Below are 25818 nucleotides of genomic sequence, written 5' to 3'. Positions count from 1 at the left end.
CGAACTCACGGACCACGAGATCGTGACCTGGCTGAAGTCGGACGCTTAACCGACTGCGCCACCCAGGCACCCCGAGAGAGAGAATCTTAAGCAGGCCCCATGCTCAGTATGGAGCCAGATGCAGGGCTCGATCCCACGACCCTGGGATCACGACCTGAGCCGAAATCAAGAGTCGGACACTCAACTGACAGAACCACCCAAGCGCTTCTCTTTTCATTTTCTTCATCATGTCTTTTGAAGTCAAGTGTATCACTTTTTTCTCTCGTGGATTGTGCGTTGGGGATTATATCTAAAAATTATTTGCCTAACCCAAGTTCATGACATTTTTCTCCTATGTTTTCTTCTAGAAGTTTTATGCTTTTAGCTCTTACCTTTAGCGAGGTCTGTGATCTCTCCTGAGACAACTCAGATTTTACTCCACTGAAGCTGAGCTCCCAATCTCCTCCTCCTCCAAAGATGAGGTCTTCCCCATCTCACTAAACACACATTTCATTCTTTTTTTTTTTCCCTTTTATTTTTTTTTTTATTTTTACTTTTTTCTTCAACGTTTATTTATTTTTGGGACAGAGAGAGACAGAGCATGAACGGGGGAGGGGCAGAGAGAGAGGGAGACACAGAATCGGAAACAGGCTCCAGGCTCTGAGCCATCAGCCCAGAGCCCGACGCGGGGCTCGAACTCACGGACCGCGAGATCGTGACCTGGCTGAAGTTGGACGCTTAACCGACTGCGCCACCCAGGCACCCCAACACACATTTCATTCTTCCATGGCTTGGGTCACCCTTAATCCCTGTCTTCATCTGCCCCCATCGATATGTCCCCATAAGTCCTGTTTCCTCTACCTTCAGAATAGACCAAAAACACCTAAAGTACGCCTATTTCCCACCATATGCACCACTCCAATGCGGATCCAAGCCACCTCCAACTCCCAACTGGAGTATCGCACAGCATCTCAGCTGATGCCCTGGCTTCTGTTCTCACCCCAGCAGCCAGAATGGTCTTGGGAAAATAAGGTCATCCCACTCCTCTGCTCCAGCCCCCCAGTGGTTCTTACCTGACTCAGAGTTTAAGCCAAAGTTTGTAGGATGACCTACAGAGTTTGTTTCCACCTTATCTCTACGACCTGATACCCTGGGATTCCATCTCCCACCCTTACATTTCCCCTTTCGGCTCTGGTCCTACATCAGGCATGGCCCTGTCTCAGAGTGTTTGTACCAGGTATGACTTATAACTAAAATGCCCATCCCCCCAGTCATCCGCGTGACTTGATCCCTCATTTCCTTTACTTGATCCAATGTCACCGTGAAGCCCGTTAGGGGCACCTGGGTGGCTCAGTCAGTTAAGAAGCCCTTGCTCGGCCACTCCACTTAAAACTGCACTACACCCCTCCCTTCTAGCCCTCTTTCGCTCTGATCAGTTTTACTTGTTTTCATACCACCTATTACCATCAGACGTACTAGATATACGGCCTGTTTGTGGTCTCCCTTCCCTGCCAGAAAATTCACTCCATGAAGATGAGGATTTGTTTGTTCTCTTCACCATTCTATCCTTCATGTCCCGTACACATAATAGGTGCCCAATGCATATTTGTCAGCTGAATGCTTGAAAACTGGAGGAGATTCTCTAGTCTAGCGTGTCCAAAATTGGGTTTTGTAGAATACTAGTATCCTGACAGAGATTAATGCCTGCAAAAATACGCCAAGTTCAGAAGCTTTACATGTTATTTTCCCTCTTGGAAATTCACAAAGCTTGTTCTGAGGCCACTCAGTTGCCCTGGCACCTCTCACACAGTCCCTGACCCCCCTGAATGAGGTTCACATTTTTTCTGCTCTGCCCAAGGCAACGTGGAAGTCTCATCCGTAGGCAGAATTTTCATGGCAAACCATATCTATGAAGCCACGTTTCAGAATCTCAGCCCTGTCTGAAGCCCCCTTGCCTTATCCCACCACCATGATGATGTTGGAGCACAGGGACAGAAGGCAGGGCTGGCCAGGCTCAGTCCTGCCCACGCTGATGATCCCCATCTCAGTCAGCTCCAGCTGCTCTAATGAAATAGCACAGACTGGTGACTCAACCAACAGACATTTATTTCTCACAGTTCTGGAGGCTGGGAAGCCCAAGATCAAAGCTCAGGATCATTCAGTTCCTGGTAAGAGCTCCCTTCCTGGCTAGCAGATGGCCGTCTTCTCACTGTGTCCTCACATGGCGGAGACACAGAGAGCCATAGTTCTGGGCTTTCTTTTCTTAGAAGGACACTAATCCCATCTTGGGAGACCTACCCTCATGACTTCACCTAATCCTAATTACCTCCCACAGGCTTCACCTCCAGATACCATCACATGGGGGTGAGGGCTTCAACATATGAATTCTGGGGAGACAAAAGCATTCGGTCCAAAACAATCCCCAAGCCTGGGAAGTGTGCTGACACACAGAGATGTGGGAGGGAGCAAGGGGCAGAGCCTCAGTCCTGGGGTCCCAGCACCGAGGAGTCAGAAGGAAACATACACAAGGATAAAGGCCCCAGGTTTTCAGTTAACATGAAACGGAAATGTTAAGGAGGCTGTGAAATAAAGAAGCAGAAAAGAAGAAAGTGACTGCAGAAATCCCTCCAGACCCCTCAGCAAATGTGAACTATCAGCAGCTCTGAGGCTCAAAACACAGGGCACAGCCCGCTGTTCTCAGCCTGTTTGGACTTTCATTTTATGTAGTTAAATTTTCACAACCGGTACTCCTTTGTTTGATAAAAATTAGAAAATCAGGAGAAGGAAATAGAAGAAAATAATCACCCACATTCTTTCACCCTAGTGACAACCACCATTAACCTGAGGCCCTTTCTTTGTGCCGGGTTTCTTCTGTGTGACAGCTGAAGACACACTATGTTCACAGAGGGCTGACAGTGGCTGGAAAGACACTCCATTTTCCTCCACCCGTATGAAGGTGGTTAGAGTCGATGACAGTCCAAATGATTGTCCAACTCATCACGTTTTTTCCTCTCAAGCCTTGGGGATATTACCTCTGCTCCCCTCCAATTTTTCCTGCCAAGGTCAGCTGGCTTCCGTACCGATGCCCTCCCACCCCCCAGCTCCATATTTACATTCTATCCAGGAATATTACAACAGTGGGGGGAGATTATTTGGGGGAGAGTTAAGGCAGGCCAGTGGCACGTGGGTGGCTCAGTTGGTTAAGCGTCTGATCTCAGCTCAGGTCATGATCTCGGGGTTCATGAGTTCTAGCCTCGGCTCAGGTCATGATCTCGGGGTTCATGAGTTCTAGCCCCGGTTCAGTCTCTGTGCTGACAGCTCAGAGCCTGGACCCTGATTCAGATTCTGTGTCTTCGCCTCTCTCTGACCCCCCCACTCGCTCTCTCTTTCTCTCCCTCTCAAAAATAAATGAACATTAAAAAAAAAAAAGAGCAGGGCAGGCCATGTTTTCCCAACCCTTTTGTCCACTGTCCCAATAAAAATTATGCTATATGTAAGTTGCCATTAAAAAGAATTCTGTCATATTTTAAATACTTTATTGATGACACAGATAGATAAATAGTAATAAAATATAAATATAATAATATAAATATTAATGTCTTAAAATAAAAATGTTATATCACTGTTAAAGAATCTATATGGCACAGTGATTTGATGACCACTATAATCTCCTTCAAAAACCAAAAACAAAACCTGAACAGTTGGAAATCTGACACCATTCCCCTTTCTTCTTAATAAGCTCCTTCATTCCAACCCTCCCCCCCAAGAATTTTAAGTAACCTATTTCTATACTGAATTTTTTTTTAATTTTTTAATGCTTATTTATTTTTGAGAGAGACAGAGACAGAGCACAAGTGGGAGAGGAGCAGAGAGAGAGGGAGACACAGAATCTGAAGCAGGCTCCAGGCCCTGAGCTGTCAGCACAGAGCCTGATGCGGGGCTCGAACCCACAAGCTGTGAGATCACCTGAGCCTAAGTCGGACGCTCAACCAACTGAGCCACCCAGGTGCCCCCTAACAAACTGAATTTTTTATTGTGCTATTATTACAATTATCAGTGGTACACAACTGACGAAAACATAAACATACTATAGGATTTGGTAAACCTTTATTAATCATAACAAGTGAAACAAATCCATAAAAACCTTTAGAAAGCATATTCTTTAACTAGCGAGGGAAGTTGGAAGAGGGAGGTCACAAAACAGGCATCATCACCATGCTCACATATTCTACATAATCCATGTGAGTCCAGATAATACCAATTCAAATCCAAACCAAAAACACCCCATTTCTGATTTTATGTCCTCAGAAAGTCCTGGGGTACCCCATGGTAGACAGAGAGTTCAGGTCTCAGCAGTGAGATTCACAGAGCAATGTTTTGCAAGAAGTATGGGACTCTCTCAGCACAAGTAGGGGGAAATGGAGAAGACTTCAGGTGGTGGAGAAGGAGCTATAGAAACTTCTCTGTAAAGACAAGATCACATCAACCTGGGACAGAAGATGACAAGACTAGAACACTACTTCAAAATGAAGTGCTTATCTTCTTACAAAGTAGTTGTTTCCCGAGGGGTCAGGTTTATAGAAGTGGTTAAGAGAAAAGTGGAAAGTGGCCACCATTTCGCAAAGCCTATCCAGAGAGAGAAATGGGTAGAGTGAGTGTGGGTGATAGGACAAAGGAGACGGAGTAGAGAAGATCTGGAAGCATTTGCAGACGGGAAGCTGATGAAGCCTCCAGATGAACAGGTGTCCTGGGAAGCTAGAGCAGCCTTGTGAGGACATCATCCTGCTGCTTCTGCGAGAAATAACACCTTGTTGGCTCAGTTGGTTAAGAGTCCGACTTCGGCTCAGGTCATGATCTCACAGTTCATGAGTTCAAGTCCCGCATTGGGCTCTGTGCTGACAGCTCAGAGCCTAGAGCCTGCTTTGGATTCTCTGTATCCCTCCCTCTCTGCCGCTCCCCATTTGTGCTCTCTCTCTCTCTCTCTCTCTCAAAAATAAACATTAAAAAAAAAAGTGGGGCACCTGGGTGGCACAGTCGGTTAGGCGTCCAACTTCAGCCAGGTCACGATCTCGCGGTCCGTGAGTTCGAGCCCCGCGTCAGGCTCTGGGCTGATGGCTTGGAGCCTGGAGCCTGTTTCCGATTCTGTGTCTCCCTCTCTCTCTGCCCCTCCCCCATTCATGCTCTGTCTCTCTCTGTCCCAAAAATAAATAAAAAACGTTGGAAAAAAAAAAAAAAAGAAATAGCACCTTATAGAGGAAATCTGTATTTCATACTCATTGACATTATGTATAGAAGTTTAACAGGATGCTTATTCTCATTATTCGTGAGCTCTTGCCTCCAAATCAAGTCTTTAATGATTTTTTAAAACTTATTTTCATCATCCTCTTCTTATTCCATGCCATGGAGACTTTATTTACGCCAGGTTTGCTCGGCTGTGTCAAAGAGCCTCTGTACGTACGTGTGAGATCACACCCTTCCTCAGCCTTGGCAAGTCTGTTCTTCTCCCCTGGGCAGGAAAAATAGACACTTGGGACTACCTAGCAGATCAGTAATGTAGTGGAGTAACTGACAATAAATTAGGGGGAAAAAATGTCTTACGAGGGTTATTGCAGTTCTAGCTGCTTAAAGAAACACTGCTTCATTCTACCATGATAAAAATGAAAGCACCAAATCTCTACCAGTTCTTAAGTCAAAGGGGGTGGATGAGTCCACATGGTTTTCCATGAATATCACATTCTTCGTGTTATCTGGAAAAAACGGTTATCACATCAGGTTTCATCCAAATGAGGATTACGTTCATTTTGTTTGTATAATCTCCCTCATGCCCCCGTGCTTCCTTTATATGTTTTTCCTCACTGATTTAGTGCTGCACGATGCGGGTACAAAGGTCTTCAACTCCATCCTTGCCCTCAAGTGGGGCACATTCTAGCTGGGAAAAAGACACCCCCCCAGCTAGTTGTGCAGATCAGACTCGAGAATCTCTATACCCTTGAAATGTCTTTCACTATCGCGAACTCTAAAATATCCAGCAAGAACTGCTTTTTACCATTTTAAAATCTTTCAGTTTTTAAAAGTAATCCTAGAGGGGTGCCCAAGTGGCTCAGTCAGTTAAGCCTCTGGCTCTTGATTTTTGGCTCATGATCTAGAGGTTTGTGAGTTCGAGCCGCACATCAGGCTCCACGCTGACAATGGGTGGAATCTGCTTGGGATTCTCTCTCTCTCTCTCAAAATAAAGAAATAAACTTAAAAAAATATTTAAAAAAGGTAATCCTAGAGAAGCCATTTCATTTTTTTTATTCAGATGAGATAATGTTTAATAAAATATATTGTCTCTCTTTTAAACACTAATTCATAAAATTATTCTCGTGAATTAGGTGGTAGCTATTTTAAGTAAACTTGAAAAACTGGATTTTTTTTTAAGGAGGGGAAGTAAATGAATAAGGTGCATTTTCATGTTTTTCTTTAAATTTTTTTAACGTTTATTTTTGACAGAGAGAGAGAGAGAGAGAGCGAGCATGAGTGGGGGAGGGGCAGAGAGAGAGAGGGAGACACAGAATCGGAAACAGGCTCCAGGCTCTGAGCCATCAGCCCAGAGCCTGACGCGGGGCTCGAACTCCCAGACCGCGAGATCGTGACCTGGCTGAAGTCGGACGCTCAACCGACTGAGCCACCAAGGCGCCCCCATTTTCATGTTTAAAAACACTTATTATTGACTATTAAAGGACTTCTCTCTGGAGCAGAAGCAAGGTGGGTGGCCAGGCAGACAACAGGACTGGCAAGAACCAGTCAGGAAGCCCGCCTTTGTCCCATCAGGGAACCACACACACTCTGTGACACTTGCCATGTGCCTGCCCTGCGTGGCTGGGGACCATGGAACCTGAGGAGGAAACGGGTATTAACCAAATAATCACACAAATGTGTGAGTTCACAGTGTGGCCAATGCCATACAGGAAAAGTCTCGGGACCCTCAGTACATGTAACAGTGCATGTGATCTGCCACGTTTACGTGATCTTCAAAATGGAAAATAGTGGCTTGATGATCTTTTAAGTGAGTGAAAAAAGAACATCAAGGGCCATCTCTTTTTTTATTATTGTTATTTTTAAATTTTTATTTATTTTTGAGAGACAGAGAGACAGAGTGAGAGGTGGGGAGGAGCAGAGAGAGAGGGAGACACAGACTCTGAAGCAGGCCCCAGGCTCTGAGCTGTCTGTCAGCACAGAGTCCGACACGGGGCTTGAACCCAGGAACCGCGAGACCACGACCTGAGCCAAAGTCAGACACTTAACTGACTGAATCACCCAGGTGCCCCTACATATATGTAATAATATGTTTGAAATACATGCTGTGTCTATGATTTAGCCTAGGGCCATGGCTTGGGTCTCTAGAAGGGTTTCTCCGATTGAAGTTATCAGCGCTGTTGGAAAGCTGAACCCCGAACTCGTTGGCCATCCATTCACCTACGAGCCTGTTTCTCATTCAACAGATTGGAAAGGCTCTTCCCAATGGTAACTGAATTGGTGTGCCCGTGCCTGGAATAGTTGAGTGGCATTCCTTTTATTCTTAGTTAAGTCGATGTGGCATTGCTGGCAGGACCGAGGTTTTCCGTCTCAGTCGCAAAGAAGCCAAGACATGTACTTATTACGTCAAATGGACGGCTGTCAGCATTATCTCATCTTTGCTTATGTGAAGTTCTAAATTTGCAAAATAAAATTACATTCTCCTGTTATTTTTTTAATCTAATCTTCCTGTTGGAAAAAAAAAGGGGAAAAAATGTTGTTTAAAGTAATTTTTCTGTATTTTTTTAGGCTTACCTCCAATTCCTTCAGCTTCCAGAACGGGCTTTGCAGAATTTTCCATGAGGGAACGCATGAGGGAGAAATTGCAGGCTGCCAGGGTGAGAAAAACCACATGAATATTTTGTTCCGTGCTGATTGCAGTTCTCCAGGTCTTGTCTAGAATGCTGCGTTTGCTCAAAACTGCATGCGTTTGAATGCCGTTAAATTTGTTTTTCATGTTTTAAATATTAATGTAGTATTTAACATTGGCACAGGTGGAAAATTATGCTTAAGAAGAATTTAATGTCCTTTTTCTTAACCATTTCATTCGCTCTTACCTCTTAAAGAAGCGCAGCGTGTAGTTTTTAGTGACTGTCTGCCATCGAGATGGCATCAGTGACACTATGCAGCAGTAATTTTCTGTCTGCCTTTTTAGTCCAAAGCAGAAAGCACGCTGCTGCAGGAAATCCCCACCCCTCGGCCTAGGCGCTTACAGAGTCCTGGTGAGAAAGAACTGGAGACCGAATTTGGTGCGGAGGTGAGAAACGGTACTTCTCTACTTTGTGATCAAAGACTGTGAGGCGGAGGATGACATTGCCAGCAAAAGTTTCTAGAACAGAGCTATGCACAGAGGAGGCATTCAGTGCTGATTAGTAGTCATCGTAGCTACTGTTTGTAGAGTCCTACTCAATGCCAAGTGTTTTGCCAGGTCTTTTTCTCATGTTACCACATCATGATCCCAGCTCCCCTAGGGGGGTGGGTTCTGTTCTCTTCATTCACATGTGACCGATGAGCACACTGAGGTTCGAAGCACCTGCCATCCCCAGGTAACAGGGCAGACGTGTGGAGGAGTCGGGATCGGATTCCGGTTCTTTCTCATTCCCAGGCTGTCTCGTGGGTCAGCATTACTGGATCCGGGGATTTTCTGGGAAGCAGAGAGAGATAGGCGTGCAGGAGGAAAGTAGGGTGGATTGGTGGTGGCCTTGAATGCCACACTGAAGAGCTTCGATCGTTTTCTACAAGCCATGGTAAGCAGTCGGCCATAGGATGGGGAGGTGGTTTGAATGCACAGGAGTGATTTTTGTTTGAATCTGAGGGGCTGAGGGTCATCTCCATGTGTGCTCCTCTGTCTAAAGATACAGAGGAAAGGACCGGGCCTGGAGAAACAGGTTTAGGACACATTTCTACTGCAGTGAGTTTTGAAGTTTGGAGAGGCCTTTGTTTCCTGACAGAAGACTGAATGAGGAGGGTTTTGACCTTTGGCCCATGAGGAGGACAGAAAGCAGTACAAGATAGAAAGTCTTGTCAGAAGGAGATAAAGGATTGGGGCGCCTGGGTGGCTCAGCCGGTTGGGCCTCTGACTTCAGCTCAGCCCATGATCTTGCAGTTCGTGGGTTCGAGCCTGTGTCAGGCTCTGTGCTGACAGCTCAGAGCCTGGAGCCTGCTTCGGAGTCTTCTTTTGTCTCTGCCCCTCCCCTGCTTGCATTCTGTCTCTCTCTCTCTCTCAAAAATAAATAAACATAAAAAAATAAAATGAAAGAAGTAGATGAAAGACAAGCCTGTAAGAGGGTGGAACAAGGAAGGAAAGAGCAGAGCCAATGGCTCAGTGAAGTGTTTGCAGATCTAGTCCAACTGTTTGTTGTTGATGATGACGATTTGGGTTGTTTTTCACTATTGAGACAGCACAGGCATGAAGGAATTTCTGTGGAAAGACCACTGATTGCTTAGAGGATGGCTTCTCTTTTTCTGTAATGAGATGTAATAAAATTTTGTCACATTCATCCCAAACAAGCCAAAGATCGCATGACTACAAGGAAAGTTACAGCTGTGCACATGTGACGTGGCCCATGGTTCCTCAGTGGGAATACTCCGTGGGTCCGATGAAATGGCTTTATGATAGTTTATTACTCCACTCTGCTGAGAAGGCATTTATTTTTCTTTGATTCCAATTATTTTTTTCATTGTAAGAGCCATAATTCTGAAATATTGGAAAATAAAGAAAAACTACCTAAAATCCCATCAGCTTAACACAAGCACTTTAGTTATGTGGGTAGGTGTGTGAATCCCAGCGTCTGGTCAGATGGGCTAAATGATAGCAGGGTCTGGTCTCTTATATCTGAGCTTACCTACACTTCCTGATTGATAGTCATTTCACAAAATCATGGCAGTTCTCACTTGTGCTTGGGCCATGAATATGATATCCCAAATAAAGCTTCAAGTTGTAGAAGTAAAAATATACTCCCTTGGCTTATAGAGTATTTATTGCTTTTTGTGAGCAGGACCTTGACTTATATCCATCATATTCTATATCCCCTAAGAGCCACTGTATGGATTTGAGGTGTTGGAAGAGGTCATCAAAAAGACATGACCGCTGGGGCGCCTGGGTGGCTCATTCGGTTAAGCGTCCAACTTCAGCTCAGGTCACGATCTCGGGGTCCGTGAGTTCGAGCCCCGTGTCGGGCTCTGGGCTGATGGCTCAGAGCCTGGAGCCTGCTTCTGATTCTGTGTCTCCCTCTCTCTCTGCCCCTCCCCCGTTCATGCTCTGTCTCTCTCTGTCTCAAAAATAAATAAACGTTAAAAAAAAATTTTTTTTAAAAAGACGTGACCACTGGTTGACCCATGAGCTGGACCCAGGCAATTGGAGGCTTCTCACTCCCTCTCCAGTCATGGAAATGTGTGTTCCACCTGCCTTCCCCACTCCCAGAAGCTGTCCCCGGGGTACAGCCTTGAGACAGAAATGTAGTGTTGGCCATCTGCCTGGTATACTTGACTGAATCCAGTTAGGACCTCTGTACAGACTTCTAAGATTTGGCAGGCAGGCGTGGGGGTCTCCTTCTCTTGCAGAGATGCCTCATAATTTCCCTTGCTGATTAAAACTGCCACCTACCAATCTAGAATGGTTTGCTTCTGTCTTTAGTCTCTCCCTCTGCCCACATGGCCAATTTGCAAAGCAACATACAAGGCAAACATCAACTGCCTTCTCTTTTAATTTTTTTTTCAGAAAAGTCATCTTTTTAAAACATTTCAAGAAATAAATATTTCTGAAATGGAAATGATAGGCAAGGAAAGGAGAAATTGAGCAGGAAAGGGAAGAGATAAGATGTTGTAACTTCAGGGGCGCCTGGGAGGCTCAGTCGGTTGAGCATCCGACTTTGGCTCAGGTCATGATCTCATGGTCCATGGGTTCAAGCCCCATGTCAGGCTCTGTGCTGACAGCTCAGAGCTTGGAGCCTGCTTCGGATTCTGTGTCTCCCTCGCTCTCTGCCCCTCCCCTGCTCACGCTCTGTCTCTGTCTCTCTCAAAAATAAACAAACATTAAAAAAAAAAAAGATGTTGTAACTTCAGACACAACGTGGCCTTGAGGACCTAGAGGTCACTTCCAAGAGCGGGACAGGGTTAACCCTCTTAGTCTTCACTTAGCTGATCCAGGGGCTCCCAGATCTTGGCTGTAACTCATCTTCCAGTCCATTGGCTTTAAAAAAAAAAAATCTCCCTTTGTTTTTTCCTCCTTGATGATCCCGAGTTGTCAAAGTGAATTTGGGTGAATGAGGTGGAAATGGCATGTAAAATTGCTTTTAGCACAGCCCTGGAACCATAACAATACTGGATGGTTTTAGCGCTCCACAAAAAAAAAAAAAAAAAAAAAAGTCTTGGTAAAGAAAAATCAGTTCTCAGGCACATTGAATGAGATAAACACGCATGTTTACCTTAGCCAGTTACAAAGAAGAAGGAAAGGCATCAGGCTTGTAAATTTTGGCCTAGAAAATGAAATCGCTTCAATATTCAGTTTCATTTTTACATTTCTTTAGATTCAGGTTACTCACGATGGTGCCTTTTGAAAGTCTGATTCGGCCAGCAGAGACTGTATAACTTTACAAAGAGAAGAGTAAGCCTAGGTGGGCAGTAACTGGGGGGGGTGGGTACAGAGTTCAGCTCATGGCTCAGAGACCTCCACGCATGGCAGCTCTCCCTGACGGGACCGGCTGACCTGGCATGAATGAGTAACTCCTTTTCCTGTGAAATTGCGACACACAGGCCGGACTCCACAGTTTTTTGGGTTGTTTTTTTTTTCTTCTGACTCTTCCAATGTTGGACTTCAATACCATGGATAAGGGTTCAAAACAGCCAGGTTACATTAACAGTTGATTCAGCGGCCTTTTTTTCAGACCTGATCTCAGGTTTTTAACAGAACATCTCTCAGGCATATTTCTTTTTAAAAAAATTTTTTTTTTCAACGTTTATTTATTTTGGGGACAGAGAGAGACAGAGCATGAACGGGGGAGGGGCAGAGAGAGAGGGAGACACAGAATCGGAAACAGGCTCCAGGCTCTGAGCCATCTGCCCAGAGCCCGACGCGGGGCTCGAACCCACGGACCGCGAAATCGTGACCCGGCTGAAGTCGGACGCTTAACCGACTGCGCCACCCAGGCGCCCCTCTCAGGCATATTTCTTGATGTGTGTGTACCTCAACCCAGAAGGAATATCCAGAAGTGGTCCATTTATATCCTGTTGAGCAAAGGAGAGAGCCCAGATGCTGGACCTTAGCTGCCCAGTGTTAAAATGTTGGCAACCTCATTCACCAGCTGTGTGACCTTGGACATGCAATTTACCTACCCTCTGGACCCCACTTCCCACCTCTGTAAAAGGTGATACTACTAGAACCTAATTCTTGGTATTGTTTTGAGGATTCAATGGACTCAGACATGTAAACGCTGTTTTCAACACTGTCTGGCACATGGGGAGCCCTTTCTATGTAAGAGTTAGCTATCGTTAGAGACTGTAGAGTAAGAGGGAAAAGGAGAAGACGGTTGGGAATACTTTGGCCGGTAATCCGAATTCACCAACACCAACCTCTGTTTATTCTCTTTAGCGTTTCTTTTCATTTTGTATGAGAACAAAGCAAAACACAAATGTCTAAAAACACGTGAATACTAAAGTGAAAATAGCAGAACATTTGAATATTTGGCCTCCGCTAGAGATGACCAGAATTATTCCTTCATTTGTGGGCCTGGTTCACTGTCCCAAGACCTGATTCTTTGATGTAGTCTATGTGTTGCCCAGCCAGCATCTACAACAGACGCCTTCCTGGCCGGTGTCTAATTGGCCCTGACAACACAACGTTACCATGGATGGCAATAGCCCAACCTAGAAGAGCCCAGTGGGGATCACAGACATTAACGGACAATGTGGAGACAAGGTGGTTAAATTCCGTGCTGGAAAACATTTGGAGCCCACAGAAAGGGCACTTAACTCCAGCCATGAGGTTAGGTTATATAAAATTTGAGTTATCTCAATTTAAGCAGTGGTTTCTTACCCATGACTCCAAAAGCACCTGCAGCAAAAGAATAAATAGACACACTGGGCTTCACCAAAATTAAAAACGTTTGTGCTTCAAAGGGCATCATCAAGAAAGAGAAAAGACAACACAGAGTGGGAGAAATTATTTGCAAATCAGGTATCATGTTTAGTACCTTGACTAGTATGAAACATATACAAAAATTTCAGGTGTCTACAAGACAATCCAGATTAGGATGTCTTTTAGGGAATCAAAAATGTTGAATGGTAGTTTAGAAGAGAAGATTAGGGCTTGAACTACTATATTTTGTATTTGTGCTATGGTAAAAGTAATGGGACTTAAGATTGTCTTGTTCAAATTACAAGAGGCCTATAGAGCCTTCGTAGAGGACACAATAAATCCAAAGGTGACAAAAAATGCCAGCTGGATGCATGGACTATGTGGTGATCGGCACTCAGTATTTGCTGCCTTGAAGTTGAATGTACTTTATTACTTTAAGATTATACAAATGTGTTATAGGTAACAGTTCTTTAAAATTTAATTCCACCCACTCAGTCATTTTAAGTACATTTAATGACCTTAAATGTACTAATATAATTTTTTATTTTTTTACCACACCGATATAAATATCATTTTAGATTTGATAGAAGTTACATAACAGACTTTTATACCAAGTGTATATACACTGTGATAAAACCACCACTCTGGCAAATGAAGCACACCGATGAAATTATATTGTGTGAATGTAATATCCTCTGAGCCAGGAAAGTACAGGAAGAGATGGGAAGGAACAAAACGCATAAAACACTAAACTACCGGTATGCACATATTGGGCTACCTGGAATTTAACCTACTGATTTTATTTTCTAAACTACCAGTGTTAGACTTTCTGTCGGGTCTCATGTTTTATTCACACCATTTCTCACAGATCTCTGAAAGCTGAGGCTTGCCTGTTCAGAACCAATCTGCCCCCTCTCCCAGCGGTTGACCTCTTGGCTTATTTTCCATGTTTTCAAACCCACCAATCTGTCCCATGAGCTGTAGAAGGTGGCAGATTCTGAGGCAGACAGGGGCAGAAAGGCATCTTCAACAGCACATGAGAAAGGCTTAGCCCCATTTCGGGAGAGGATCAGACTTGACAGAGCTTTGGAAATCCCCCCTGACCAAGCCCTGGAATCGGCTCTTTATTCTACCCTAATATTTTAAAATCATTTGTCCTTACACTGAATAACATTCATCTGCTTCTTTCCTCATCAAAACAACATTTCAAATTCTGGAATTTACCAAGACCAACAACTCCATACTTTGCATTGCACCGTGGGATTTACTCTCCAGTGCAGCTTCAACTTTTATATGGTTGAGTTGGTACATAACTATTGAATCTAACCTAATACTGCGAAATGAGAAAACAAAGGAAAAACGTAGAATTTTACACAAATGGGAATGGCATATATTCTGTTGATACTATGGTAAATTATACCCAACTGATATCTCGTTGTTTTTTTAAAGCTTTTTATTTTTTTAATTATTATTATTTTTTTTAATTTTTTTTTAATGTTTATTTATTTTTGAGACAGAGAGAGAGAGGCAGAGAGAGAGGGAGACACAGAATCTGAAACAGGCTCCAGGCTCTGAGCTGTCAGCACAGAGCCCGACGCGGGGCTCGAACTCACGGACCATGAGATCATGACCTGAGCCGAAGCCAGACGCTTAACTGACCAAGCCACCCAGGCGCCCCTTTTTAATTATTTTTTTAATGTTTATTTATTTTGGGGAGAGGCAGAGACAGAAGGAGACACAGAATCCAAAGCAGGCTCCAGGCCAGCTGTCAGCACAGAGGCCAACACGGGGCTCGAACCCACGAACAGCGAGATCATGGCCTGAGCCAAAGTCAGACGCTCAACCAACTGAGCCCCAACCCAGGTGCCCCGACCGACACCTCGTTTTTATTCTGGTCATGCTGGACATCTAGCTGTACCTGGGTGAAATTTCATAGCACCCTGTTTTATTGCACTCAAGGATCTCAAGCTCTCGTCACTGGCCTGTGGAGACCCGCCCAGCCATTCTGAGACTTTCACAAAACTGGAAGGGCCAGGAGCCTGGGGCAACTCTTGCACACTGGGAACAGAAGCCATGAGACAAGGATCCACTCTTCCATGTCCTAGGCAGGCAATTCTGAGAAGCACTGTCCTCAGCGGGGCTCCAGTGGGATAGAGCCCTGGTCACCACCGCATTAGCCAGCTCAGTAACATTCACCAGAATTGGCTTTTCCTCCTGTTTCATTCTCCCCAGTTCCCAACTCCTGTTCTTTGGTACCACTTTTCAAAATAAGCCACAAAAATCAGGCACAAAAGACCCTTGCATCAGGCTTTAATTTCTGGCAGACTAAAATAAAACTTTTATAGCCACATGATGTACATACAAGCTAGGAAGATAAAAGACACGTAAGAAGAAAATTAAGAATGTGACACTAAGACCCACCGTTATTGAGCCGTAACTAGGGGCATATTTTAGGTGCGTGGCCTTATTTGATGCTCAAAGCAGGTGGCCTAACCTGTTAAGTGATGGAGTTGGGATTCAGGGCTAGGCAGTCAGACTCCAGAGTCCGTGGTTTGATTACTAAGCTATACAAAGCAGCACCTGATGTGCCTCAGACAATAAGATTCTAGAAAAGAGTAGTCTGAGAAAGGAAGTAGCTTTGCATGGTCGGGAAAAACAGGCAGGACTTGAGAAGCATAGGTGGAGGGGCCCCAGTATGGGTGTACTATATTCCACTCGCCCTAACTAAAGTCATTCCATGCTGTGACACAAGTCCCAGCACAGATAATAATCTGCAGGTAGAATAAGTGTGTCCCTTCTTACTATGAATATCTACATATGCTACTAGAATGGCTTAGAGTCGCTCCAAAGGAAGGGTTGGCATTTGGATTGTGCTGGGTGGGAAAGAAGGAATCCTCAGGTTCTAGGAGGAGTGGATTAGAAGCAGAAATGAGGACAAAGTGAGGACAGCCCCTGGTGGATTGGCCTGATCAGAGGACAAAGGGAGCCCCCATAATGAGAATTAGCACATTGAGCTATCAGAGACAGAACTCGTTTCCTGCGGGAAGGACCCCTCCACGGGTTTGCAAGGACAGGCCTCGTGTCCTGGAGGCTGTTGGTCAGATACGGTCACTTTCAGACATTATTGATGCTTTCCTTCATAGACTGTTTGGAAATGGTCCTCTATGAACTACATTATCTATTGATCTGCAGAAGAAATAGCATTTGTCATGTTAGGGCCTAGTGAGTATAAAACTCTATCTTTGTTGTGTCTTGAGAGAGACAGAAGTAAGAAAATATTCAGCAACCTTAACCTTCAAATATATTTGATATTTGCAAGCATTTCATACCTTGGGAATGGTGGTCTACACCAATGGTCTGAGGTTTCCCCTTTGAGAGTTCATGTTTATTTTAGAACATGTTTAGTTTCTTGATTTAAGTGTTCTGTCTATCCTATTTTTCACTCCTATAGCCAGGGGAGGAGGCACAAAAGACTCAACAAGAAGATGATTCCCAGAGTCGCTCGAGAGTAAAGTTCCGTGATTCTGTACGAAAAATCAAGACTAAACCCCCGGTGAGAAAGCCTGTCTTTTTAAATCATGCCTGCTTTAAATCATGTGTTTTGTTGGTCTGTTTGTATTTTTCAAATATATCCAATGAGAGATGCCCATATATATAGCCCGACTCTTATTGCCGTGGAGTATGCAAGAGAAAAGCATGAGAACTGATTCTTACTTTTAAAATGCTTAAAAATCTAGGGGCGCTTGGGGGGCTCAGTCAGTGAAGCATCTGACTCCTGGTCTTGGCTCAGGCCATGATCTCACAGTTCATGAGTTCAAGCCCCAAATCGGGCTCTGTGCTGACACCGCAGAGCTGGCTTGGGATTTCTCTCTCTCTCTCTCTCCCTCTCTCTGCCCCTCCCCTGCTCACATGCATTCTCCCTCTCTCTCTCTCAAAAACAAATAAACTGTAAAAAATAATAAAAAGTAAGTAAGTAAATAAATAAATAAATGCTTAAATCTAGCAGGAGAGATTAGAATACTGCCTGACTGGATGAAGAGGAGTACAGGGCAGGGCAGGAAATGTTAGCAGGAAGATTATTTGTTCAGCTCTGCAGTTGTACCAGCTTTCATTATGGGGAAAAAAGGGGGTAGGAACTCAGGAGGAATCAAAACCGAAAAAGCACGTTAAAAAAAAAAAAAGTTGGGGCGCCTGGATGGCGCAGTCGGTTAAGTGTTCGACTTCAGCCAGGTCACGATCTCGTGGTCCGTGAGTTCGAGCCCCGCGTCGGGCTCTGGGCTGATGGCTCAGAGCCTGGAGCCTGTTTCTGATTCTGTGTCTCCCTCTCTCTCTGCCCCTCCCCTGTTCATGCTCTGTCTCTCTCTGTCCCAAAATAAATAAACGTTGAAAAAAAAAATTAAAAAAAAAAAAAGTTAACAAACCCCTGAATTGCTCCTAATTAAACAAAACTATCTCAACAGTGGCCTATAAAATAGTGAATCTACTTTTTTCTTTTCTTTTTTTTTTTTTTTTTGGCATCTTAATCATCTTTTCAAAAGCTTTTACTGCTGTAAATAAGATATTGATATGCTTATTAGAATGTTCGCTAGTTTATTAAAGAAAAGTAACTCGTGAAAGTATTAGAGGAAGCCACCAATTGCCTGCTGCACTTGTTAAAGTTTGTGATGGGTCATCTCGGACCTTCGACAAAAGTAACACGTTTGGGATGCCTCCAATGTGCCCGGTACCATTAGCATAGAGCCGCGGTGAACCGTCCGGCACTCACCTCGGCTTACGCAATCTGAAGTTCTATTACTCGCTGTTTCTCCGTAGGTCCCACCTGGCTTCCCTTCTGCCGAAGAAGCCTATAACTTCTTCACTTTCAACTTTGATCCTGAACCGGAGGAATCAGAGGAAAAACCAAAAGCAAAAAATAGAGATGGAACTACCCAAGAGGAGGAGGAAGGAGAGGAAGAAGAGCCACCTGTGCAGGGAACCCACAAACCGGTATTTCATATTACGACGGTTATGAGGAGAGGGATGATGATGATGATGTTACTGACCACAATGGTGACACTGGTGATGGTGGTGACAGCTTCGCCGGGGAGTGGCTGAGGACAGACTTGTCACCACCACGCAGCTCATCCATGTCTTCATTGAAAGCAATGGGGATGCGACATTGCCGTTACCTTCTGTAGCTGCTGATTTTACCCCACGGTTTGGGTAATAAGGACCTTGATTAAATCTGTCCATTTCTCTCTGGTGGAAAAAGAGAAAAGCCCAACCATGTGGCTTGCAGGTTGTTGTTGCTAGATCCACACGGTGTTAGTATTCATTTCATATGCAAATTGTTCACCTCTCCAAGGCACATGACGCCTGCTCTCTCTTCCCACAACCTTACAGGTGATCAGTTTTTTATGCCCCGTTCCACACCCGAGCTACAACTCAGATTCTATCATCGTGGGAGGTATATGTGAGGCGAAAGAAAACACACCATTAAAAAAAAAATGGACAAAGGACTTGAATAGACATCTCTCCAAAGAAGATCTACAGATGGGCAATAAGTACATGAAAATATGTCTAACGTCACTAATCATTAGAGAACTGCAAATCTAAACCACAACGAGATACCATTTTACACAAATTAGAATGGCTATTATTTTTAAAAAATGAAAAGAACAAGTGTGGACAAGGATGTTAAGAAACTAGACCCTTGTGTGTTGCTGATGGTGACGTGAAATGGAGCAGCTTCTGTGAAAACAGCCTGGTTATTCCTCAAAAATTTAAACATGGAATTATTATGGTCCCACAGTTCCACTTCTGGGTTTAGACCCAAAAGAATAGGAAGCAGGCACTCAGATACTTGGACACTTATGCTGATAGAAGCATTGTTCACAATAGCCAAAAGGTGAGGCAACCCAAGTGTCCATCAACAGATGAATGGATGAACAAACTGTGGTGTAGACATACGATGGAAAAGTCTTCAGCATTAAAAGGGAAAGAAATTTAGGGTACCTGGTTGGCTCAGTCAGTAGAATGTGTGACTCTTGATCTCACAGTCGTGAGTTTGAGCATGATGTTGGACATAAGAAAGGAAGGAAGGAAGGAAGGAAGGAAGGAAGGAAGGAAGGAAGGAAGGAAAGAGAAAAGGGAGGGAGGGAAGAAGGAAGGAAGGAAGCAGGGAAGGAAGGAAGGAAGGAAGGAAGAGAAGGAAGGAAGAAAAGGGAGAGAGAAAGAAAGAAAGAAAGAAAGAAAGAAAGAAAGAAAGAAAGAAAGAAAGAAAAGAAGGAAGGAAGGAAGGAAGGAAGGAAGGAAGGAAGGAAGGAAGGAAGGAAGGAAGGAAGGAAAAGATTTGGAGGCACCTGGGTGGTTTAGTGATTTAAGTGTTTGACTTCAGCCCAGGTCATGATCTCACAGTTCATGAGTTCGAGCCTCGCGTTGGGCTCTGTGCTAACAAAGCAGAGTCTGCTTCAGATCTTCTGTCTCCCTCTCTCTCTGCTCCTCCCTGCCCCCTCTCATAAATAAACAAACATTCAAAAAAAAGATTTAGTTTTTTAACAAAAAGATTTGGATATGCCAATTATATCTCAATAAAACTAAAAAAAATTTTTTAATATGAAATTTATTGCTAAATTGGTTTCCATACAACACCCAGTGCTAATCCCAACAAGTGCCCTCCTCAATACCCCTCACCCACCCTCCCGTCCCTCCCATCCCCCATCAACCTTCAGTTTGTTCTCAGTTTTTAAGAGTCTCTTATTGTTTGGCTCACTCCCTCTCTAACCTCTTTTTTTCTTTTCCTTCCCCTCCCTCATGGTCTTCTGTTAAGTTTCTCAGGATCCACATAAGACAGAAAACGTATCTGTCTTTCTCTGTATGACTTATTACACTTAGCATAACACTCTCCATTTCCATCCACGTTGCTACAAAGGGCCATATTTCATTCTTTCTCATTGCCACGTAGTATTCCATTGTGTATATAAACCACAATTTCTTTATCCATTCATCAGCTAATGGACATTTAGGCTCTTTCCATAATTTGGCTATTGTTGAAAGTGCTGCTATAAACATTGGGGTATAAGTGCCCCTATGCATCAGCACTCCTGTATCCCTTGGGTAAATTCCTAGCAGTGCTATCGCTGGGTCATAGGGTAGATCTATTTTTAATTTTTTGAGGCACCTCCACACTGTTTTCCAGAGTGGCTGCACCAGTTTGCATTCCCACCAGTGCAACAGTGCAAGAGGGTTCCCGTTTCTCCACATCCTCTCCAGCATCTATAGTCTCCTGATTTGTTCATTTTAGCCATCTGACTGGCATGAGGTGATATCTCACTGTGGTTTTGATTTGTATTTCCCTGATGAGGAGTGACGTTGAGCATCTTTTCATGTGCCTGTTGGCCATCTGGATGTCTTCTTTGGGCAAGTGTCTATTCATGTTTTCTGCCCGTTTCTTCACTGGATTATTTGTTTTTCGGTTGTGGAGTTTGGTGAGCTCTTTATAGATTTTGGATACTAGCCCTTTGTCTGATATGTCATTTGCAAATATCTTTTCCCATTCCATTGGTTGCCTTTTAGTTTTGTTTTAAAAAGGAAATTCTAGTTTTAAATAGGAAATCCTAATAGATACAGAAAAAAACATTTGACAAAATTCCATTTTTTTGGGTGGGGAGGGGAGACATTATAAAGCCTTTTTAATAAGTAAATACATACATACATACATAAAAAGTTTTAAAAAGGAAATCCTAGGGGCGCCTGGGTGGCTTGGTCAGTTAAGCGTCCGACTTCGGCTCAGGTCATGATCTCACGGTCCGTGAGTTCGAGCCCCGCGTCAGGCTCTGTGCTGACAGCTCAGAGCCTGGAGCCTGTTTCAGATTCTGTGTCTCCCTCTCTCTCTGCCCCTCCCCTGTTCATGCTCTGTCTCTCTCTGTCTCAAAAATAAATAAACGTTAAAAAAAAAATTAAATAAATAAATAAATAAATAAAAAGGAAATCCTAACAGATACAAGAAAAACATTTGACAAAATTCCTTTGGGGTGGGGGGACATTCTAAAACCTTTATTTAGCATCAGGTAGATTATTTCATCATAACACTTGTTAACTTCAAGACAGCAATTAAAATAATTTAGTGGCAGCTATCTAAAGCCCCTTGGAGCAAGATGTCTGCCTACCGTTGGGTGGAAAAATACCGTAAGATTAACATCCTCCAATAAAGCAGCAAAGCCATACAGTAAGTCTCCATACACATTTTAAGTATATGGGTGCCTTGCAGACTTGAAATGCACATATAGTTTGGTACTTATATCTGATACATGAGTGCAACTTAATGTCTCTGGTGGTATTTGCTGCAAAAGTTGAAGCGTTTAGAAATGTTTGTCGTTATGTAATGGTGGTGATTAGAATCTATTTCTAGGGCATTTTGATGAATTGCTACATTGCATACAAATTTTTAATTCAAACACCTTTTAATTCTAAGGACCTTGATTACAGAATATTGTAAGAGTAAATTTAGAGCACGAAGGTACCTTTTCCAGTTGAATTCTTTGGAATTTCCAAATCAGGAGCACCTATTCTGATTATTCTGGTGTGTTTTTTTTGTTTTTGTTTTTGTTTCTTTTTGGAAGTGGGAAGGAGTAAAATTGAGAGGATTAGTATGAAGGAAAGCTGTCTTTTTTTTTTTTTTTTTGGAGGGAAATAGCTTTTATTTAGAATAATTTTATATTTCCAAAAGAATTACAGAAATGTTACTCAGTTTCCATACACCCTTCACCCAGCTTCCCCAAATATAAACAAATTACTGCCATAAACTATTAAAACCAGAGATTAATATTGATAAAAATACCTTAATCTACAAACCTGATTCAAATTTTCACAATTGTCTTTTTGTGGTCCAGGATCCTATGTTGCTTTGAGGCTTCATATCTCCTTGGTCTCCACCCATCTGGGAAAGTTCCTCAGTCTGTCTTTATCCTTCTTGACGTTGACAAGTTTCAAGAATACTAGCTAATTATTTTAAATAAGTCTCTCAACTTGAGTTTGTCTGGTATTTTCTCATGATTTAGACTCAAATTACACATTAAGAAAAATATTTATTTATTTATTTATTTATTTATTTATTTATTTATTTATTTAATTTACTTTTATTTTTTAGATTTACATCCAAATTAGTTAGCATATAGTGCAACAATGATTTCAGGAGTAGATTCCTTACTACCCCTTACCCATTTAGCCCATCCCCCCTCCCACAACCCCTCCAGTAACCCTTAGTTTGTTCTCCATATTTATGAATCTTTTCTGTTTTGTCCCCCTCCCTGTTTTTATATTATTTTTGTTTCCCTTCCGTTATGTTCGTCTGCTTTGTCTCTTAAAGTCCTCATATAATTTTTGTCTTTCTCTGACTAATTTCACTTAGCATAATACCCTCCAGTTCCATCCACGTAGTTGCAAATGGCAAGATTTCATTCTTATTGATTGCTGAGTTATACTCCTTTGTATATATATATACCACATCTTCTTTATCCATTCATCCATCGATGGACATTTGGGCTCTAGGAAAGCTGTCTTTTTAACATAGTCTTTGCAAAATGGCATAATCCTCTCCACATTTGAATGCATAAACATTGTATAGAAGAGGTCTAAACACTTCAAAGTTACATCTAAAAAACAGTCATGATAAAAACTCATAAATTAGGCATAGAAAGAACGTACCTCAATGTAATAAAGGCCATCTATGACAAGCCCACAGCTAACATCATACTCAATGGTGAAAAGTTGAAAGCTTTTCCTCTAAGATCAGGAGCAGGATGATGCTGCCCACTCTTACCTTTCCTATTCAACATAGTACTAGAAGGCTAGCTAGAGCCATCAGGCAAGAAAAAGAAATAAAAAGTTTCCAAATTGGAAAAAAAAAAGTAAAATTGTCCCTACTTGCAGATGCTATGATTTTTTTTCTTAATTTTTTTTTAATGTTTATTTATTTTTGAAGAAAAGACAGATAGAGCATGAGCAGGGGAGGGGCAGAGAGAGAGAGGGAGACACAGAATCCGAAATGGGCTCCAGGCTCTGAGCTGTCAGCACAAAGACCAATGTGGGGCTTGAACTCATGAACCGCAAGATCATGACCTGAACTGAAGTTGGAAGCTTAACCGACTGAGCCACCCAGGCGCCCTACAGACGTAATCCTGACGACTCAACCAAAAAATTGGTAGACCTAATCAATGAATTTAGTGAAGTTGCAACATACAAAGTTAACATACAAAAATCAGTAGTGTTTCTTTACAGTAGCCATAAGTTTCCTGAAAAAGAAATAAAGAAATTGATCCCATTTACAATAGTATCAAGAACACTAAAATACTTAGGAATAAATTTAACTAAGCAAGTGAAAGACCTGTACTCTGAAAAGTATGACAGTGATGAAAGGAATCAAAGATACAAACAAATGTAAAGCTATCACATGTTCATGGATTGGGAGAGTCAATATTATTAAAATGTGACTACTACCAAAAGCCATCTGTAGATTCAATACAATCTCTATAAAGGTTTCAATGACACTTGCTACAGAAGTAGAAAAAAAACACTCCTATAATTTATGTGGAACCACAAAAGATGCAAAAAGCCAAAGTAATCCTGAGAAAGAAGAACAAAACAGGAGGCATCACTCTTTGATTTCAAGCCATATTATAAAGCTTATAGTCATCAAAACAGCATGGTACTGGCATTAAAAACAGACAAATAGGTCAATGGAACAGAATGGACAGTAGAGAAATAAACCCAAGCATATATGGTCAACTAATATTTGACAAGGGAGGGACGCCTGGGTGGCTCAGTCTGTTGAGCATCAGACTTTGAGTCAGGTCATGATCTCACGGTTTGTGGGATCGAGCCCCATGTCAGGCTGTGTGCTGACAGCTCGAAGCCTGGAGCCTGCTTTGGATTCTGTGTCTCCCTCTTTCTCTCCCTTCCCCCACTCATGCTGTCTTTCTCTCTCTCAAAAATAAACAAACATTCAAAACAATTTTTTTTTTAATTTGACAAGGTAGCCAAGAATACTCAGTGAAGAAAAGACAGTCTCTTCAATAAATGGTGCTAGGATAATTAGATATTCACATGTAAAAGAATGAAAGTGGACCCATATCTCAAAATGGATTAAAGGCTTAAATGTAAGACCCGAAACCACGAAACTCCTAGGAAAAAAAAAATATATATATACAAAAAAAGCTCCTTGACATGGGGGCTGGTAGTGAGTTTTTGGAGATGATACCAAAACACAAGCAACAGAAACAAAATGGAATTTTTTACCTAGGCTTACAGAAGCTTGTTCCATACTAATTGGTTTACAAATCAGTGTTCAGCTTGTTCGGACTCTGGATGTCTCTGGAGGTTGCAGACGAGGCCAAGAACGCAATCATTTGGAAGCTTGACTAAGCAGGAGGGTTTGCTCCCAAGGTGGTTTATTCTTCTGCCCAGCAAGAGCTGCTGGCGGGAAGCCTCAGTTCAGAGGCTCCCCACAAAGCTCCTTGAGTGTCCTCATGACACGACAGAGGATTTCCCCCAAAGCACGTATCCGGGAGGAAACATGGAGGAAGCCACGGTGCCCTTTCCTGACCTAGAGCCAGAAGCTACATACCTATACTCGTAATCCTGCTCTTGAAAGGAAGTCATTGAGTGCAGCGCCCCCAGAACGGGAGGAGAACCAGGGTCTGCTTCTGGAAGGCAGGACTGGCAACAGATTTGTAGGCTTCTGAAATCATGACACTTCTCTCCAAAAGCCACCTCTCCTCTCTTTTGCGTGTTTCTCCCCTGGAAGCGACGTGTTCCTAAAACTGCCCTTTGAAATCGTGTGCAAGGTGAGGCCCCGTCCCCATACTCCATGCGCGCTCTTGTCTGCTCAGACCCTTCCTCAGTATTTTTATGCTCAAGGTGGACTTAGTCTTTCTGGCAGAGGTTGTGGGTTATTTGTAGCTCTCCTTTTCTGTCTTCTCTGCCGTATTTCTCAGTCTGTCTTTGCTCACCGCGAAGCAGAAGAGGGGCACAAGCGAGAAACGTCACACACTGAAATTAGGGCACTTTTTTCTTTTTTTACTTTTTTGACGATTTTGGAATTCTCTGCCTTCAAGTTGCACTGAGAGCTTGGTCACCACGTAGATTCACTTCCCCTTCTCACTGTTGTGTATATTTGGGAAGAAATATTAAGAGGCAGGTAACCAGGCAACCACCTGTGCAAATCTCCACGGGAGTTTAAAAGATGTTGCTTAGGGGGCGCCTGGGTGGCTCAGTCAGTTAAGCATGCGACTTCAGCTCAGGTCATGATCTCATGGCTTGTGGATTCAAGCCCCGTGTCGGGCTCTGTGCTGACAGTTGGAACCTGCTTTAGATTCTGTGTCTGCCTCTCTGCCTCTCTGCCCCTCCCCTGCATTATCTTTAAATTATTTACCTTTTTTTTTATGTATAAAATTTATTGTCAAATTGGTTTCCATACAACACCCAGTGCTCATCCCAAAAGGTGCCCTCCTCAATACCCATCACCCACCCTCTCCTCCCTCCCACCCCCCATCAACCCTTAGTTTGTTCTCAGTTCTCAACAGTCTCTTATGCTTTGGCTCTCTCCCACTCTAACCTCTTTTTTTTTTTTTCCTTCCCCTCCCCCATGGGTTCCTGTTAAGTTTCTCAGGATCCACATAAGAGTGAAACCATATGGTATCTGTCTTTCTCTGTATGGCTTATTTCACTTA

The 25818-nt window shown here is 43.1% G+C and overlaps 1 protein-coding gene across 12 annotated transcripts in view; it reads left to right on the top strand.

The window, feature by feature from the left end:
• CC2D2A (coiled-coil and C2 domain containing 2A) overlaps positions 1–25818 on the top strand; it is a 148706-nt gene that overhangs the window by 23164 nt on the left and 99724 nt on the right. For all 12 annotated transcript variants that reach the window (XM_040487614.1, XM_040487639.1, XM_040487652.1 and 9 more), the window contains 4 exons: positions 7786–7874; positions 8192–8293; positions 16563–16664; positions 17924–18097. In XM_040487614.1, the coding sequence (XP_040343548.1) occupies positions 7786–7874; positions 8192–8293; positions 16563–16664; positions 17924–18097 (467 nt within the window). The remainder of the gene's footprint in view (positions 1–7785; positions 7875–8191; positions 8294–16562; positions 16665–17923; positions 18098–25818) is intronic.

This window comes from Herpailurus yagouaroundi, unplaced genomic scaffold (assembly GCF_014898765.1).
Source record: "Herpailurus yagouaroundi ecotype Mexico unplaced genomic scaffold, PumYag 28, whole genome shotgun sequence".
Lineage (NCBI taxonomy): Eukaryota > Metazoa > Chordata > Mammalia > Carnivora > Felidae > Herpailurus > Herpailurus yagouaroundi.
This window is presented reverse-complemented; position numbering and strand designations above follow the sequence as displayed.